The 19,703-nt window shown below is 39.5% G+C and overlaps 1 protein-coding gene across 2 annotated transcripts; it reads right to left on the reverse strand.

Moving 5' to 3' along the window:
- Positions 1-451: 451 nt before the first annotated feature.
- On the reverse strand, positions 452-18,903 carry VDAC2 (voltage dependent anion channel 2). 2 transcript variants are annotated; one of them, XM_074296750.1, is made up of 10 exons: positions 18,513-18,903; positions 18,197-18,251; positions 16,983-17,051; positions 15,861-15,910; positions 7,397-7,549; positions 7,235-7,287; positions 6,254-6,481; positions 4,620-4,770; positions 3,410-3,467; positions 452-1,225 (listed from the first exon to the last, which is right to left on the reverse strand). In XM_074296750.1, the coding sequence occupies exons 2-10, from the start codon at positions 18,225-18,227 to the stop codon at positions 1,134-1,136; spliced, it is 885 nt and encodes a 294-aa protein (XP_074152851.1). In that variant the 5' UTR covers positions 18,228-18,251; positions 18,513-18,903; the 3' UTR covers positions 452-1,133. The 2 variants fall into 2 exon arrangements, with proteins under 2 accessions (XP_074152851.1, XP_074152852.1); XM_074296751.1 differs by having other exon boundaries at positions 18,209-18,251; positions 18,513-18,789.
- Between the last annotated feature and the right edge of the window lie 800 nt (positions 18,904-19,703).

Raw genomic sequence — 19,703 nt, forward strand, 5'->3', positions numbered from 1 at the left:
GCTTTGTTCAAATATACAAATTAGGCTGCTCATTATCCCTATATCAACACAACCCAGAATGAGTCCTGATGTGTCATAAAAAGCATCATAGGATTTGGAGGAAGCCTGGGGGATCACTTGGTCTCCTTTTACTACTTTTATAAAACAAACAAGGGAAAGTGACTTTGTCAAGATCACATAGCAGAACCCGGGTACTTCCCATCTGTGTGTGTGTGTGTGCGCGCGCGCTCAGGTCTTCTCAATGTTAGTTACTATTCTTGTAAATCATCTAGCACATCTTGCAAAATATCTGTGATGACAATACCTGTCATCCTGTGTAGTTAGGGTACAATACAACCCTTCTGAGCCAGATCCACTTTCCTTATCCATAGCTCTTATTTCCATCCCTTCCTTGGATCCCAACAATAACACACTTGAAAATTTGCAAAAACTTAGACCCAAAAGTTGAAAATCATATATCCTTATATTATTTTATTCTTTAAAAAAAAAAATTTATGGGATTGGTCGAAGGGCAAAAGGACTTGTGGCACAGATATGAGTGAAGAGCTTGTGGAAAAATAAATTATCCAGACAACAAGGAGACCAAAAGGAATGCTTGCAAATTGACTCATCTGACTCTAGTTATCAAAGCTTTAACTCTGCAAATACTTAAGAGGCACAATTATGCATATTTGTTTTATTCATAATTTGTATTGTTCTGGGATACCAAAAGTATTTCTAATGATGGTGAATTAACAAAATTTTTGTACCTCATCTCAAAACAGCCATTGATCCATCTCATCCAATGGTAATATCAAATTTGTTAAACATAAAAACAAACATGCACACAATTGCACAGTTTTCATAAAGGTCTATTTCATTATTGGTGGGTAGCGCCATTTAACAGTTAAATACATTTAAATAATGTATAGGTGACTGCACTACTGCAGCATTGGTAACTAGATAGATAACCAATTTAACTATAAACCAACAAGTAACTGTCTAAATATTGAAAATACAGCTCTTGTTTGGATCATCCCTTGTTTAGATCATCCCTCTTAGAAAAAAAAAAAGCCTGCTGGTCACATTGGAAATATATTTTAAGGCCAAATCTTCTGCTAGCTATCCCTTCCCCACAGGTTTCTTCGATTGTACTAAGCCTCCAACTCCAAGGCAAGCCCAAGTTTGTGACCTCCAGCATTGATGCTCTTCCCATCCACCAGGGCAGACAGCGTTAGCTTCACACCTGCAAGAATATTAACAGAGACATGATACCTCCTACACCACTTTCTCCCTCCAGACATCTCTCTTCAGCTTCCTTCTAGTTCTCATTTAGTGGAGACAAACATTCATGTAAACCACCAGAGGGCAATACAGAGTGCTGTCTTTTATCAAGGAGGATGTGTATGATCTCTGCTGTTTAACAAAAACCAGCCCTGTGTTTAAGGAGGGGAGGGAAGGAAGGGAATAAAACACAGGTCAGAGTGCACAGTGGCTTCAGGAAGGAAAGCACATCCAGAGATCCAAGTCCATAGTATGAAGCTGCAAGAGCCTTCTGGGTTCATCTGAGCACCAAAGGTGAAAGCCAAGTGTCCTCCAGGGAACAGGAGATGGGACATCAAATGTAGAGAGCCGCTAATAGAATGGCTTGGCAAGAACACAAGAGTATGTGGAATAAGCCAGGAACAGCAGACTGGAGTAAAAAACTGAAGGGTTTTAAGTACTATGCTCAGACTTGTACTTAAGGGAAATTAGTTTGGTAATTGTATAGAGAATGAACCATAGAGAGGAACCTAATGAAGATGCTGTGAAAACCATTCTGCAAGGAGTGACACGAACCTAAATTAGAGGTTGGTAGCCATGAAAAGAATAGAAAGGATATGAAAGATCTGGTGGTGACAGAATTCACAATTCTTGTCAAAAGGTCGAAGGCTTTAGAACAACTTTAAGATTGAAACTCAGGTAGTGGAAGTAGGGAAGCCAGGAAGGGGAAGTGGTATTCCAAGAGCAAAATAACAGGGTGGTTTGGGACATAATAAATTTGATATACCCAGGGGACATCAGTTCAGCTATCTGACATCATTAAATACTGCTGAAGGCCATCTAGATTCATCTACATAGATAAATGGAGCCCATAGAAAGTGACTGAGGTAGAGCTGTGAGGGACAGCTATAGGTGGAAGGACATAGATGAGTATGAGAAGGAGAGATGAAACCAGAAGAGACCTGCATTACAGAAACTCAGCAAGAGAATCAACAAAGGCTAGAAAAAGTCAACACAGCTAAGGATTGGGAAGAACTCATCAGATTTTACATCAAAGTTATTACTTATATCTTTGGTTATAGTTTCAGTTGAATGATGAGGTCATGGAGCAGTTTGCAAAAATTCAAGATGTGAATTGAAGAAGGGTTAAGTTAGCCTTTTCTAGAACTTTTGGCTGAAAGGAAACATACAGGATGAAAATACGAGAATTTGGCAAAGTCAAATAATGGCCTCTTAAAAGCCTGGGTGACCTCTTAATGAATACAACCAGCAAAAAAAGAGAAACTACATACAGATTTCAAGGGGTTCACTTAAGGAGAAAATGAGGAATCACCTTTTAAAACATTAACAAGGTGAGAAATTTTGAGGTGAAGAATGAAGAGGGCATTCATTATGGCTAGCCTCCATTTTCTCAGCAAATCTACAAATCAGCAAATCTCCCTTTCAGGGAGAGGAAGGGCAAAAAAGGCTTGCAGAAAGGTTTGGAAAAGCAGCCATGGGGAGTACAGTAAGGAACCGATTATTAAATAATTTAAAAAAAAAAAAAAAAAAAAAAAAAACTATAACCTGGTAGTAATAAGAGCAAAACTGAGATTAGGTAAAAATTTTACTGGATCCACTTAGTAAAGATATTTTAATTTCTCCAATATCAATGAGCAGGCAGCCAAGTAAATATAGATAGGAATGATCCAGAGTAAGGGCTTGGCAAAGCAAAAATAGCATAAGGATAAGAAGAGATTTGAAAGAATGACAGTGTGTAGCTGAACAGGCTGAGTATAGGGATAAGGCTGCAAAGAAATGAGACTACAGTAAAAGTAAGACCAGTTAAGAAACACAGGACTCATCGTGGCCAAAAAATACACCTACTACAGCTAACCTCGTAATGAGCTTCTCTGTACTTGGTTCCAACACTAGGTTCATATTTAAAGACTTTCTACCTCAGTAGAAGCTCTGAGGGTTTACACTAACCAGCAAAGCAGTGTCAAATCCACAAAATGAGGCAGAGTAAGTACTTTACTCATAATTTAGACTTAAGTTGGTAAAAAATGCATCAAACATAGTGAAGACACAAAGACACCAGAACAGTGTGCTAATAAGCTGGCTAAAATAGTCTATAAAGCAGGATCTGTAAACTTATCACTGAAATTTATCAAATAAGAAAACTTACCAGGCCTCAGGGTCTGAGTATAACCCACACCAATTAAACTAGAATTGTTGACTTTTGCCTAGAGATGGGAAAAAAAAAAAAAAACAGGCATGAATTTCTTTTCCCCTTTTATAAGGTCTCCAAATGAGTGTTAAGCCAAATTTAACAAAAGCAGTTATCAGTGATTCAGACCAAAGTAGGCTGGGTTTTAGAAGTACTTAGTTCAATACAAACTGTAACTGCTCCATTTACTCATCTACAAGTGTGACCCAGGATAAAAGTTTGCCCAAATGCATTTGATTTTTCTACTCACTTGTAGAATCTTTACTAGAGAACATTAGAAACTGAGCCTGCCCATTCCCCATCTAAAAACAAATTAAGTCAACCCCTACCAGAAGTTCTACTGAATACAAAAATCAAGCCCTATATGAGCACATCATCTAAAAAAGTAAAATTTTACTAGGCCAATAAGTACTTTAAAAAAAATAATAAAAATTTTTTCTTAAATCGGATGTGTGAATCACTCAGCAATCTCAGTTTTAACTACTGTGGGAACCCAAACTACAGAAAAGCTGAAGAGACCATCACCCACCTCAGGAGTCTCTCCAAGGAGCTTGAATTATATACTACATACTTGAATTTGTCCAAGCTAAGTTTCCGGAAATATCAAAATGTTAATGTTTGATTTGATATGTCATGGTGGCTTGAGCAAAAGTACCACAGCATTTGACTAAGTTGTCTTAAGCAAATGCTGATGACTCTCCTGCTATATAATGGAGAATATAGTGGCAAATAATATTCGTTCAAGTATCCTATGAACTAAAAAATATACATAATTCATTCTAGAAAATGATTTTCCTTTTCCTAAAGTCTAAGTTAGATTTCCTGTCTTCTGTGTTACTAGAGGAGATTGTCTAAAATAAGATCAGCTAAAACTTGACTAAATTATTAGTACTCATTGTCATGGGATAATTTTATATAGCAGAAATTATTCATTTAGATGACACTAATTTACTCCTAGGGCAATCACATTCCTGATGAATTCCATCCAACGAAAGGCATCTGTTTGCTGTTGGAGCTTCTCAGTCACTATTATTCACAGATACACCCCAACACAAGGCTCATAGCTACTACTAGTATTGTAATTGATATAAATGTCTAATTGATAATTCCAATAGCCCTCCTCCCCACCAAATCCCTAATCAAGATGTGGTTCCATAACATTACTTACAGAAATAGAAGCAGTTTCATCCAACTGGTATTTGGCTGCAATTCCAAAACGAGTGCAGTTGGTGCCTGATGTCCAAGCTAAGTTTACAGAAGTATCAAGATCTTCACATACTTTCTGATAAATTGAACCTCCAAATTCTGTTCCATCATTGCTGCAAAATTATTTTCACATTATTTAACATTTTGAAAAGATACCACTCAGTCATCACTCCAATCCAAAGAATGTACATTTTAAGTGCATCTCAAATGATATAACCATTTTGAAGTATAAAACCGTTATCTCTAAATACACAACCAATAAATTTTTCATGTTACTTAACAAGAGTTGAGTTCTTTATTCCCTAATTCTATCCCTTCTTTGATCCTTTCTCCAAACAGTAAATAAAAGTTTAGAATTTTTGTTTTCCTCAGTTTTTCTCAGCAGCCTCAAATAATTTTGTTCTTTATTATTATTATTACTGCCCTTTATCTATGGAACTAACCTTGTAGTCATAGCATGTTTTTAGATTCTTCCTGTTCCCTGGCCCTTCTTTCTTCTGCACATCTTTTAAAAACCTTACTTGGTGAATGAGATCTTTGTAATCTTTTTCCTCGTGGCCTGACAATCCCTCTATACCTCCTGTCTAACGCTACATTCTATCTCCTCTGGTATTTAGTTTGATGGAGATATTCAGAAACGTTTTCTGTCTCCTCCTTTTCAGCTTAACAGCTTTATTAAATCTGCATGATTCTAAGGCAATTTATTTTGCCAGTCCTTGTTAGGTATATTGGAGCTAGTCAAGAAACCTTTACTGATAAGTTTTTAAGCTGAAGTTCAAATTCTGTTCTCAGAAACTCAACTTGTCTTAAGTACTTCAAATCCCCAAATTTGCTTTTTCATAAGCCCTTCCCTTCTAAAGAATCAGCAGAAATGATAAAAAAGAAACACTGCTATGCTCCCGAAGTGTTTGATTCTTTGCCCAAAAGCACAATAAGCTTTTACAATGGCTTCTCTAGCAATATTATTGGTGGCCACAAGAACCAGAAGTGGGTGGCAGTTATTAGAAAAGTTCTCTATAATATCGTGAAGAAATCCCAGAAAGTAACAGCAGACTCTCCTACTGTTAAATGTCTTATTAAGGTCTGCATTTTCCCAGCACAACTTGGAAATACAAATAGATTTCAGTCAAGTGAAAAGAAGCAGGCTGACAGAATACACCACTTCAGATAAAATACACATTTGTTCTTTCAGCACCAAGAGTCTGAATTTAGTTTTCTGTCCTGTCTTTGTTTATGTTAAACCCAATCAGAAGATCCACCTTACTTTATGTAGATCTATTAGAAATGGCAAATGATGAAAAAAACGAGTACTTTATGTGAATAGAAAGATCTTATTTTTATTTTTCCTTGTTTTTTTAAGGCTAGAGATAAATATTAATTTATGACTTCACTGGAATAGGGGTCAACTTCCAAGTGAGAAAATGCCTTTTACCAATATAAGTCAACACCTTCTCATCTCAGAAGGTTTCCTCCAGCACTCAGACATTACATAACTTATACATACTTGTGTATGTATCAGAGATGGGTCTTATTCTAGCTAATTAAAGATGTAAAGATTAAAGATGTATGACCACAAGACCTTAAAGAAATACTTACACATTAGTGTGCAGTTGGAAGTCTCCAGTCCTATAACCCACTGCAAAGTTATTCCTTGTTAACTTTGACTTTGCACTATCAAAGGTCATCTGGTAGCCAGCAAGCCAGCCTTCATAACCAAAAACGGCTGACCCATGAATGGCAGGTCCAGCAAAATCAAAATCAATGTCACAGCCAAGGTTTATACATTCCCGTTTGTAAGAAGACTTTATTTTACCACTTTTCTTTCTGTAATAAGAACAGATTCAAGATTTATTTCACTGCAAACTCTCACGTAATCAAACTGTATTAGAAACCTGAAAAAAGGACCAAAAAAAAATGTAGTTTTAATTTATTGAAATAACTGATAAATGAAAAGATAAGCTGAATACTCATTTTATAATCAAATTCAATGAAAGGGGACAGAACAAAAGAGGTCTCTTATTTCTAGGAAACTGAGGATTAAGCCAATCAAGCATTTATTAAATGCCTATTGTGTTACAGAAACAGTATAAATTGCTGAAGATACAAAGAAAAGCAAAGTATAGTCCCTGATCTCAAGTAGTATACTCCCTCCCCCTGTGAGACAATTGGGGTTAAGTGACTTCCTCAGGGTCACACAGCTAGGAAGTGTTAAGTGTCTAAGACCAGATTTGAATTTAGGTCCTCCTGACTTCAGGAGCACCAGCTAGCTGCACCCCAAGGAGCTCATAAATTAAAGTTTTTTTAATATAATAATGGATTAAGAAGACTTTTTTTTTTTTTTTAAGTAGGGGTAATAAAATGCACACAAAAGCCTCTTTTTTTAAGTATATACAAAATTAGCATCAAACTGAAAATAAAGCAAATACTCTAAATCAGGCCAGGGATACTGAATAATAGCAATTTAACAACAACACTGGCTTTCCATGATAGTAAATATGCAATTTATCATGAATTTAAAGTGCATTTTTAACATGATACTATTTTTAATTTTAAAAATAAGAAAACACACATGGTTACCCTGTGTTTGGTGAGAAGGTAGTATCAAATGTCAGCTTCAAACCTTGGCAAATCTATTTTGAGGGGAGAAAAAGGAAAGAATTCAGTTTCATTTGATTTTGCCAATAAAGAAAAAATATAACTTAGAAACACTAAATAGATATAAATCGTCTAAGTAGTTACCTGGTCTTCAATTGCGATTTCGGTTCCCAAAGTGTTATCAGTGTTCCATTTTTCTGTGAAAGTCAGACCATACTCACACCATTTATATTTGGTCTCCAAAGTCCCAGAAACTTTACCAGTGTCTGTATTAGAGGAACCCGAAGATGTGAATTCCTATTAAAACAGTAAATTTTTTTCATGAACTTTCCATATCTGTACATTGCTTAATTCAAAAACAACAACCAATCTCAAGAGTAAATGCTGAAGAGCTATGTCCTCTCACTACCTCTTTACACTATCCAAAGATGTGGGCATGAATCTCTTTTATATCTTGTTCTAAGTTGCTAAGAAATACTAAAGTTCACAAGGAATTGACATTAACTTTCAAATAACTGACTGCCATTTATTTCTAGAACTTCTAACCTGTTAAGTACATATTATAACACAAACATTAATTGTAAAGGAGAATACAATCTAAGCACTTGCCCTTGTCAACATGTGGTAATTATGCATGTGTATAAGTATAAATGTATGTATACTTGTACATCAAGAGACATAAATAGCTAACTCTATATGAGTATATGGAGATCCATATAGATACATAAAGAAGCTTGAGTGCTACTGATAACATTTCTGCTATGAACAATTAATTTTCAAATATGATATTACTATAATATGGAATCCAAGTCCTTCTTTTCTGAGCTGCACAACTATTTTGTTAGGAAATATACTTTCTTGCAATCAAAATTATTTGTAGATGAAGATACTCCGTGTCTTCATTTGTAAAGTGGGGGGAGGAGAAGATAGACTAAATGACATTTAGGAATCTAAAGTCTATTCTTGTAGTTTTCTTTGCTATTCAGTTACTCTATTACCTTCTCAGACTTCTCTATATCGTTTTAAACACCCACTAATTATAAAAGCATTTGTTTACTTGTAGATAAAATTTAAAAATCCATGTTTCTCCATATAACAGCAACAAAACAAACAAAAAAAAAAAAAAAATCCATGTTTTAAAACTAATTCTTCCAGCAATACCATGCAGCTATAAATCTCATAAATACCAAATCCCTCTAATTAAAGATCACACAAAGAGTAACAGACTCATGATCAATGCGAACAGACAGAAGCATATTGTCAATAACAAATTATACACAAGAAAAAGCATCAAAAGAGATGTATGGTCCCAAAATCAAGATTGGCTATAGTCATGTAGCAAGTGAAAGATAAAAGATGAGCAGCTTAAATATCAAGAGACCCCTAAGAAGCCTCTTAGCAGAGGATCTATGAAAGGACTAAACAATAATGAATGAGATGAATGGATGAAATGCACATCGTCAGATCAAGATTGAATGTACAATGAAAAATTAAGTACAATGAAAAAACAAGCCTTTTGAATTGGTTTTTACATCATGACTAAAAAAATTAATTTATTTTATCTTAATGAATGGGAACAATGGTTTACTAATTTAAAATAGTACCAGAAAAAAATTTCTATTTGGTTTATCATATTCATATTTCTTATTAGTCTTTAATTTGGACACTGACAAAAATGAAGCACCAATTCAATGAACTGAGAGGCACATTTAAGTGCCTACTACATACAAGATGCTATGTAAGATGTTATGATTTCTTGAAATTTTTCACATTGAATGTTTCACACTCAAAATTCTTTAGCAGGTGAGTGAGATGTACACAAGAGAAAAAAAATACATTAAAATATAAAGTAAAAGGAATGATAGGCACAATGGGGAAAAAAAAAAAACTCGTTCTAGGAAATGAGGAGAGAATACTTTCTCCTTACATGGAAGATGAACCTCCTGAGATGAACCTTGAAGGAAGATTCTGAGAGGCTCAAAGGGTACATTCCAGGAATGGGGAAAAGGCCTGTGATAATGGACAGAGGGAAGTATAAAACAGTAGTATAGTTTATGTGATACACAAAGTTTATGAAGTGGTTCGTTGTCAAGAAAGGCTGAAAAGGTTCACTGGAGTCAGGCTGTGGAATGCCTGAAATGGCAGACTGAAGAGATAATGCATTAGTGAGGGAGTAGGTGTACAGAATATGGCAAATACTGTCAGATATGGTCAATGTATTGTCTGGTTTTGCTGAAAGGCTTTTATTCCTTTTCTTTCTTTTAATATCTTTCTTATAAGAGACGGTCTCCTAGGTGGGGAAGGAAGAGAAGAAAATATTTGGAAATGAAAATGATATAAAAACAGAATCAAAATATATTTTTTAAAAGAAAAAGAAATATGCCAAGCTGAGGAATTTGTAATTATCTTAGAGACAACAGGGTATTACAGACTATTTTTGAATAAGGGAGTGATTCATATGGTCAGTCAGCATGACAAATGACAATTGAGCCCTAGTCTTGGAGTGAGAAAACACCTGGATTCAAAGTTCCCTTTCTACCATTTCTAATTGTGTAGCTAAATGTAAGTCATTCAATCATTATAATCTTTGTTTCCTCACATGTAAAATGAAAGTGATAATACTGTGGTAGCCTCATAAGGATCCAACAAGATAAAACATAGAAAGCCCTTTGTAAGCTGTAAGAATACAAATGTTAGCTACTATTTTACTTCTAGAACCTCGGCCTTATGGAAATTACTTTATCAACTGTGAAAAATAGATTGGAAGAGAAACAAAAGTCAGATTAAAACAGGAGATTCCTCCTAAAGATTAAAGGGCCGAACCACTGTAGAGACTGGGAATGGAGAGGTGGATCCTGATAAAATTAAACTGATTCTGTATCATTTTTTATTGATTTTGTTCTGTGATTACTTAAATTATGGTTCATAGTTTCTGAACTCAGTTCAGAATTCAGCTGGTCAGTAAAGGGTCAAGTCCAAAAATCCATTTCTGTTGTTAATTACTGTTCTAATCTTGCCTCAAAGAATTTTGTTATCCTAGGCCAATACAAGGGGCACAAGAGAGTCACCAATCTTTTATCTTTCTTTTCCTTCCATCTTCACTCATCTAAATCTTTACTTAATTCTATTTCTACCACATCTCAGGTAGATGAGGTACAAGTGAAATTAATTTTATTAGCAAGATGTCATACCTATTAGAGAGTCGATGGCAGCTTATTTTGTAGCCAATGACCTTTTGCAAAAGGACAATACCCCTTTTTTGTTTTGGGGAAGCAAAGAACACTTTAGATGATATCATGGGATTGAGGGCATCATGACTACATAGCTAGAGGAGTGAGGGACAATATGGTTGGCTAGAAGTGAGGTATGTGGGACTGACAGCAAACCCCTCCTATGACTAAAAAATATACATCATTTGAGTCTACCTGGGCAAGTCCTATTTGCCTCATTCCTCAAAAAATAGAACATGCTAGAAGGAAATGGCAAAACAATTCAATATCTTTGTCAAGAAAACCCCTTGGGTAAGTCCACAGGGACACAAAGCATCTCACATGACTAAACAACAAAATGTGACAAAGCAAACAACAGAAACAAAAAGCTTATATTCCATTGAGACAGCACATACAGAAATAAATACAAGATAGTCTTACTAGAAAAAGAACACAACAACTTGAAGGGATAATCAATTAACAAGTATTTGTATTAAGTACCTATTAAAGCACTCTGCTAAGCATTGGGACATATAAAGGAAGTGAATGAAATATTCCCTGAAGGGACACCCTCATAATGGAGGTGCCACCTGAGGTAGCTCTCTAAGAAATATGATCATTCTGAGACAAAAAGTACTTTATAAATAATCTCATTTTATCCTAACAGTCCTGGGAATTAGGTGGTTTTATTGTCCCCATTTTTAAACATAAGGAAATTGAGGCAAGCAGAAGTTAAGTGACTTGCCCAGAAATTTTCTCTGATGCTATTTTAAATTATGTATACCATTGTTCCCATCCACTAAGATGTAATTATCAGAGGTTCAGTTTGAAGTCAGGTCTTCCTTAATCCATTTCTATTTCTACCCACTGAGCCCTTGGCTGCCTCAAAAATGCAGAAGTCATTCCAGGGTAGGAAAAAAGCTTTTGCAAATGCAGAGTTGGGATATGGAATGCTGAGTTCAGGGAATACAATAGTCTCTGGCAAAAATGGAATATATGTAAGAAGTCATGTGAAAGGAGGTAGGGCAAGTAGGGTGGTGTTTATTATCTTGGGGGTAATGGGAAGTTGCTGAATGTTTTCTGGGTGGAAAACTTGACACAGCCAACTGTTTGGTATCAGAGGAACCTTACATGGTAGTTGTGTAGAAAGGAAGACGGCCTACCAAAGGAGCTGTCCATTGGTAGTTGGTAAGTCTCAGACACTTAACACTTCCTAGCAATTTAAACCCAATTGCTTTAAAAAAAAAAAAAAAAAAGGAGCCTTCTATTAGGAGGGCCTGATTGGGGAGAGGGGAGGGAGAGAAGATGATGCTATCAGTAGATTGGGAGTTCTAGGTCGGGAATCCAAGAACTGGAATTCAATACTGACAATCTGAGAATTGCTCTGGCCCTTCATAATCAAGTGAGGAATTGGACTAGATGATCCCCAAATCAATTCCAAATTGATGAAATCAAGTTGTAAAAGTACACTTTATAGAACTTGCAACAGACCAGATATAGGGATGAGAGAGAGAAAAGTCAAGGATGACCTCAAAATTACAAACCTAAGTAATTGGAAGGAAGAAAGGCCCCTGAACAGTTTGAATTCTGATCATCATAAAACCAACCACAATCCAGAGGCCTGATGATGAATAATGCTATTCCTCTTCCTAACAGAGGTGACAGATTCAAAGAGCAGAGGGAAACATATATTTTTGGACACAATCAATATGGGAATTTTTTTTTTTTTTTTGACAAACATGTTACAAAGCTTTGCTGTTATTTCCTCCTCAAAATAAATGGGAGAATCAGGAGCTAGGAAGGAAGGAAAGAAAGGTGAGAGGAAAAGGACCATCAATCAACACAGACAAGCAGAGCAGCTTTGAAAACTACATGCTGAATTTATTCCACAGTGCTCCAAATCTCTTTTTAGTTTTGAGTTTCATGGCAATATACTTAAAATAAAAATCAAATTGTCAATAATAATGTCAAGTAGTGTCAAAATTGCAATAATCCCCAATAATCTGTTTATATACAGAAATACTCATTGTAGTTCAGAGTAAGTTTTTTTTAATGACCAAATAGCAAAATCTGAAAGTATAAGATTTTAATTTTGGAGTAAAGAAAAGTACATTTGGGACACATAGATGAGAAATGGAGTTGCAGAGAGATTAGGCCAAGATATTTTGATTTGGGAGTCATCTGCACAAGTGATAACCAAACAAATGGCAGTAGAGAAGATCTCAAAAGGAAAGATTTAGGCCTCAAAACAGTCACGGGGGATTACCCATCTAGGGGGTAAAAGATGATTTGGCAAAGAATAAGCAGCAGCCAGACAGGAGTGATGTCTCATAAGAACCAAGACAGGAAATGATATCTAGGAGTAGTAGTCAACAGATAACAGAAAAAACAAGAAAACAGCACTGAGAAAAAGACCAGGTGATTTAGCAGCTGAAATGGCTAATGATCTTTGAGAGCATCATTGGTAAGGTGGCAAAGTCAGAAACAAGAAGACTATAAGGGTTGTGGTGCTGAGGAAGTTAAGGCAGACAGGAGTTTGGCAAAGGTAACAGGAGGATCATCTGGGAAATTCCAAACTTACTTTTTGATACCTAGCTGCACACAGCAGAGGCTTGCTACTTCTTTGCTGAAGTGTTGGAAAGTATGTTTTTAAATATAATCCTTAAACTATAACTCCTTCACAGGATCCCAGATTTAAACTGGAAGGAAGTTTAGAAACTGTCTAACCCAACCACTTTTATTTTTACAGGTGAGGAAACCAAGGCTCAGGGAAGTTATGTGACTTATGCATGATCATAGAGCTACTATCAGAAGGAGGACATGACCAAGGCTTTCCTAAGGTTGGCACGCTCTCCACTATGCACCATACTCTCCCTCTGCCTTACAGTGATTTAAATCAGAGATGTTCTGCCATCTGGGGGAAGGGATGGAGGGAAGGAGGGGAAAAATTGGAATGAAAGGTTTTGCAATTGTCGATGCTGAAAAATTACCCATGCATATATCTTGTAAATAAAAATCTAAAATAAAAAAATTAAAATAAAATAAATCAGAGGTGTTAAAAACTCGGCCCTATAGCATCCCACAATACACTCTAGTATGACCCAAACCAGATTAAAATGCAACTGGGAAACTGTTAACAAAATAAACAAAAACAATAAAACAGAGGAGGCATTACGTTTTAGAAAGAAATCAATATGCAACAGCTGGGCTCTTTAATGTGCTAATGTGAGTGTGACACCACTGATTTTAACTGAAGATAAGAATTTCAAACTAACTCATCTCACAGACCAGTTTAGGGCACTTTAAAGTGAACAGGCATTTCAGTGATTCTCTCCCTCTCCCACAATAGATAATGTCTGCAGGGTAAATTCAAATTTGGGACTGGACAGGCAGAGAGGTCAGGAATTCTTAGTCCCTGGGAGTCCAAATCACCCAGTCAGCTCTCAATGCACCAGAAGAATTTCAAAGCTCTAAGAAACCACCAAGGACCCACAAGCTTCTCTTCTTTCCATCCCTTAGGTCTCCTCCTAAAGCATTTTTGTTAAGTCAATAACAGAGAGAAACAAGGGAGCAAGCCAGTGACTCATCCATAGTCCAACAAAAGGTACAATAAGATAACCAAGAGCAAATACTTCCTCCAAGCTCCCAGCCCCACACTTCCTCTAAGTAATCCACCCAGCACAGAGGTGCTCATTCCAGCCCTCAGAGAGCTTTTTCCTCCATAGAACACTAGTCTTTTTTTACTCACCATAGCCCTAGATCCCAGTAACTCATGTATGTAGGACTTTGAAGTTTACAAACTGATCTCCTCAAAACTCTATATACTATTATCCCCATTTTGCCAACAAATAAACAGCAGCTTAATTAGATTAAGTCAGGACTCAGACAAACCCAAGCCCTTCCAGCCCACTTTCTTTACACACCAGAAGTGACTTTTACAGCTTCATACATGTACTTCCTGTTTCTGCCACTAGCTTAAGGACAAAGGACATCATCTGCTGGTTTTATACATATATATATTTGGGGAGTGGGGTGGGAGGGGAAAGGTCTCCTATGAAACAGAATTCCTAGTTTGACAAACAAATTTGTCCTTAAGCTATGGGCTGCCAAGTGAGGACACTTTCTATAAAAAAGAAAATCCCTAGTCTAGCTGAAGGTCAGACAAGGAGGTGGCCAGAAGAGAGGCCTGGGTTTGAATCACAGCTCCCCCCCTTTCCTTCTTTCCTTCTTTCTTTCAATTTCCTCCTTCCCTCTCTCCCTCCCAAGGTCACCTGGCAGAGCCATCCTTCCTGCTTCACAGGATTTCCTCAAGAAAAGCAATTTAGCCACTTGCCAATATCAGAATAATTAGAACCAAAACCCTGTAACAAGTCTACCTTCCATGACACCACCTGGATCACAGGACCTACAACCAGAAGGGATCTTAGACATGAATCACTCAAGGCAAGGCTCTTATTTTATGGTCCCGAAAAGTGAGGCCCTGAGAGGTTAAATTATTTTCTCAAGGTCAAATAAGGCGGCAAGAATTTCAACCCAAGTCCCATCATTCAAAACCCAGCACACTTTCCACTACTCTGAACTACTTCATCATCAAGCAAAACAGAAATCACTCACTCCAGGTCTGACCCAATTATCTACCTCTGGGAAACCAAATGATAGTTGTACATTCCGTACTTCCACTTGGCTACCCACATCAAGATTATCAACATTGTGCTTAATTGGCCATATGGCTCACATAAAATGTCATATGCTGAGGATGGTCCTTGGACTCTTTCAATCAAAGCAGAAAGTTAAATTTGTTACAAATCAGACAGAAAGCAAGAACTAGCTAAAGAAAAAAATTTCCCTTGTTAGTTTTACAAATTAAAAATCTTTATTTTATTACTCACATTGTTCCTTTAAAAAAGTTATTATAAATCAAACAAGATCCTTAATCCACCAAAATGCAAATTTCTGAAAATTCATTAAATCTCCCCAAACCATTGCCCAAACAGGGCTTTCCCATATACATATCAAGAAGTAGCCAACTAAATGAAGTATTTATTGAGCATTGAGCATCTACTTGCCCAAGAGTGGGGAGGAAGGGAAGGGGAACATAACAAGTAGTTTGTAACACAATCTCTATCCCCTAGGAACTTACGACTTTACTGGGGCAACATGATTTTTAAAGTACTAGAGGTCTTTAGATATATGGCAACGAAATGGCAAAAGTCCAACTATGTAAATTAGAAATCATATCCAATCTCAAGAGAAATTGAGCAAAGAAAACATGTCTGCCTCTTTGACGGGAAATAAAAATTTAGATGGATCATATTTATATTTAGTCAGAAGTACATTTTGGGGTTAAAATATCATGTAAAGGTATATATCAACAATTAGATTATGTAATAAACACTTACCACTCCACTGCAAGACTTTGTTTTCACATCCAGTTTCACCAAACCAAAACCTTAATAAGTATGAAAAAAAGGAATCACAAAAATATTCTAGTCTGTATAAAATAAATTCAACTACAGATTCACCTTTTAAATTATGAATCATACTTAACAGTTAAAACGTGACTAAAAACAAAGAGTTCTATCTGCTGGAATACTTAACATTTCAGTTAATTTTTGTTTTAATTGGACTTTAATTGATAAAGAATTCCTCAGAAAGCCTAAGGACTCATTATAATGTTTCAGTGACCCTAGATTGTCCAAAGGCTTTGTCAGCAGAGTGTAAGCTCTCACAGCCCTGTCAAACTGGAAAGACTCTGAATTCAGGCTTCAACAAGGACCAGCTAATTTACAGGCTTATAAGAAGGAATTGAACACTTTTTCTGCAAGACTAATGGTTTTCTACAGCATTGGCAAAAAAGTGTCTTTTCACTAGTTTAGTTTTTTCCCTATACAGAAAACAACCATTCAACTCAAGTATACCTTGGGGTAGATTATAGTTTATGGTAATTAAGATAACCATTCTGGGGGCAGCTAGGTGGCTCAGTGAACAGAGCACCAGCCTTGAATTCAGGAGGACCCGAGTTCAAATCTGGTCTCAGACACTTAACACTTCCTAGCTGTGTGACCCTGGGCAAGTCACTTAACCCCAGCCTCAGGGGGGAAAAAAAAAGATAACCATTCTACACCCATTATTTTGCTTAATACCAGGGGAATCATGACTTTTCACAAAAAAAAAAAAAAAAAAAAAAAATTACTTCAGTGAAAGGGGACTTCAGTTACCAACTTCCCTAAAGCCAAATAATAAGGATTTCACACATTTTATTGTTTTATCTATGAAATCAGGGCCGACTTAAAAGTGAAGGAAAAAAAATAAATTTGTGCTTGAAGGTAAAAAAATAACTTCAGACATATTGGTTTATTTTTAATTTGAAAGTCTACAGCAAAGTTGCTATTAATAGATACTTCATAACAGAAATGGAAAAATAACATTAAGTTGTTCAAATTCTGAAGATCATTTAAATATTTACATTGTCCTTCCCCCCCCTCCCATTTTTGGAATTTATGTTTTAATTAAATTCTTACCAAATCCTTTGTTGAAAATATCTCTGGCAGCTTTGCCAAGGTCAGCATATGATGGAGGAACACACATTGCTGATAGGAAAAATAACATGATTAGTACTCTTCTTCCTTCCACTCAGTTCCTATACAAATACACATCTGCAGACAATGGTGAACTCTGCAGGTTCTTGAAAATTCATTCATATCTTCTACTACAATTTAGTTCTTAGGACTTTTTCCTCCCCAAATAAACAGTTCAAACTTTGGAAATCCTAATTGAATCTTAGGGCTGCTCACTGTTCTCAAATCGCACCTTATTTCCAAACAAAGGGATCTGAGGTAGCTACCAAAGAAGTGGAAAATTTCTCATTACGGGTGTGCCCATTCCTAAAGTTAATGTATAATTACTCTATTTTCCTACTCGAAACATCCAGATAATTACATCTACAAAAGAATATTTGTGCACTGCTACTCATGAGCTGAAGCAAGGTTTGTGCACGGACTTAAGTTTATCCCCGCCCTTACCTGCCTTAGTATCTTCACTTAGGTCAAAACCAAGGGGAGAGAAGGCCACCGGATGTCAGGTAGAACAGAAGGCCCAGGACTCGTGGCCCAGCTCGGTTGCACTTGCCAGAGCAAAGGTGACCCCCTCAACACGAGGCACTCGGCCCCACACCCCGCCCCCAGACCTGCCCATTCATTCATTCATTCATTCATTCCACTGGCCACTCCCACGTCCTTCCTCAGACATCAAATGACCTTGCTCTCTCCCCACGGGACTTCCAGTTCCTTCCAGAAAAAAATCATCGTCCATCACTGGTCCACCCCACTCTTGACTGTTTCACGCCCATTTAAGTTGTATCCAGCCTCCCTCCCTCCCTTCGTTAGGAGAGGTTTTTCCGCTCCCTGACAAAGCCCAGAGCCTCCGGGGACCTGGTTCATCCCGGCCCTGCCTGAGTCCTCAGCCCCTGCCCCTGCAACCCGGGAAGGCCCAGGGCGATGAGAGTCGCTTCCGGGTCCCCCAGCCCGCAGCGTGGGGGCCGGCTGTCAGTGTGGCTCCCTTCTGAGAACTGGCGGGACGAAATGCACCAAGGAGAGCCAATGGAAGGGACGGTGCCCGAGCTCACCAGCAGAGCCACCATCGCCCACTGAGACGCTCAGTCCGGGGCCCCGAGGCTCGCCTGCCCCGAAGGGCTTCTCCCCGAGCCCGCCCCAACCCCCAGCCCGGCCCCACTTACTCGGACGCTCACATTCTATCACGTACGACATGGCGAGGCCAGGGAAAAGGGTGACCTGCGGGAAAGGACGCGATAAGTGCAGTCAGCGCGACCCAGGGCAGGCGGGGCGGGGGAGGGACCTCCCCCGAGGCCGGGGTGAGGCCGCGGGGGGGTGGGCCTCACACCACTCCCGCCTCCCCCCCCGACCGGGGCCCCGGGGTCGGCGCGGCCATCTTGAAGGGGCTCGGCCCGGGCCCGGCGCGGCCAGGGGGCGCCGGTGGCTGCGGAGGCTGCGGGTCCGGCCGGGCGGACCTGGGGAGGGACGGGGAGGCCATACCTGAAAGTCGGGTGAGGGCTGTCCGCGTTCCGCTAGCTGCTCGAGCCGCTCGCCGCAGTCAGACTCCGGGGTAGCTGCCGCGGCTGGAGGGCGAAGTGAAGGAGACGCCGCCGGTCCGCTCCCAGGACCCCGCCACGGCCCCCTGCAGCTGCCCGCCGCGCCGGCTCCCAACTACGGCCGCCTGCCTCTCGCTCCGACCGCTGAGAGACCTCCCTCCCGGCCCGAGAGCCCGTCGCTCGGGCTCGGCGAAGACCGCCTCTACGTCTGCTTCCCGGATACCCGGAGGGCGCGGGGACGGCGATCAGGCAGCGCCGAAGGCAGCCCGAGTGCAGAGGGGGCGGGGAACGGCGGCGGCCGCGGCGGCGCGGTGGCCGCGGCGCGAGGGGCGGGGCGGGGCCGGAGCGCGCCTGGGGGGAGGGGAAAGGCGGGGCCGAAGGGGTTTTCGGGATGCCCAGGCCTGCCTCCCCTTCCCTCCGCCCCACTGCCTAGTATTCAATCTGCACGTAGGGCAGGTCTCCCTTAGCTAGCTCTTGGGGCGGGGTAGGGCCGGTCCCGGCGCGGTTCCCCCACCTTTCCGGCGACCGAGCCCAGCCGCTCCCTCTGTGGTCACGTGACGGGAAGCCCATGCCATCGGCTCTTGAAACCTGAGTTCGAATCCCGCCTCTGGGGCACGTGTGATCCTCGCGTTCCTTTATCCACTGGAGGGTTATTTACATAATAGTTTGTCCCTTCTGTGTTTGTGCCCTATGAAACCCAAATTATAACGATCGCGATAATGACTCCTCTATGGCATTCTTAACCTTGGCAAAACACACGTGTCACAACCACCCTGGGAGGTAAGTGCAACGACCATAATCCCCATTTCTGCCGAAGAAACTGAGGCCCAGAGAGCTGAAGCGTCTTTCCGTTGGGGGAAGGGAGCCTCGGAGGCGAGGCCCCCTCCCCGCCGCCAGCACCGATGAACCCCAGAGTCCCCTCCCTACGAGGGAGGCAGGGGGCCTCATCCAAATTCGGCGGCTGCGGGGTTCCCCGTCCTAGAGGGGCTTCAGGCCTCCCATCTCTCCCCCTCCTTCCCCACGAACAATTAATTATAATAAACATCCAACAAGCTGGAAGTTTGACCCTCGGACCCATTTTACAGATGTCAATGTGTGAGCCTACATGGTTTGGCCCAGAGTCTCCCACGCACCC

The sequence above is a fragment of the Sminthopsis crassicaudata genome, chromosome 2 (genome assembly GCF_048593235.1).
Source record: "Sminthopsis crassicaudata isolate SCR6 chromosome 2, ASM4859323v1, whole genome shotgun sequence".
NCBI lineage: Eukaryota > Metazoa > Chordata > Mammalia > Dasyuromorphia > Dasyuridae > Sminthopsis > Sminthopsis crassicaudata.

Coding starts and splice junctions, on each gene's coding strand:
- VDAC2 (XM_074296750.1), bottom strand. CDS start 18,227: ATGTCGTACGTGATAGAATGTGAGCGTCCGA. Junction 15,911..16,982: donor TATTTTCAACAAAGGATTTG/GTAAGAATTTAA, acceptor ATACTTATTAAG/GTTTTGGTTTGGTGAAACTG. Junction 1,226..3,409: donor TACTCAGACCCTGAGGCCTG/GTAAGTTTTCTT, acceptor ATATTCTTGCAG/GTGTGAAGCTAACGCTGTCT.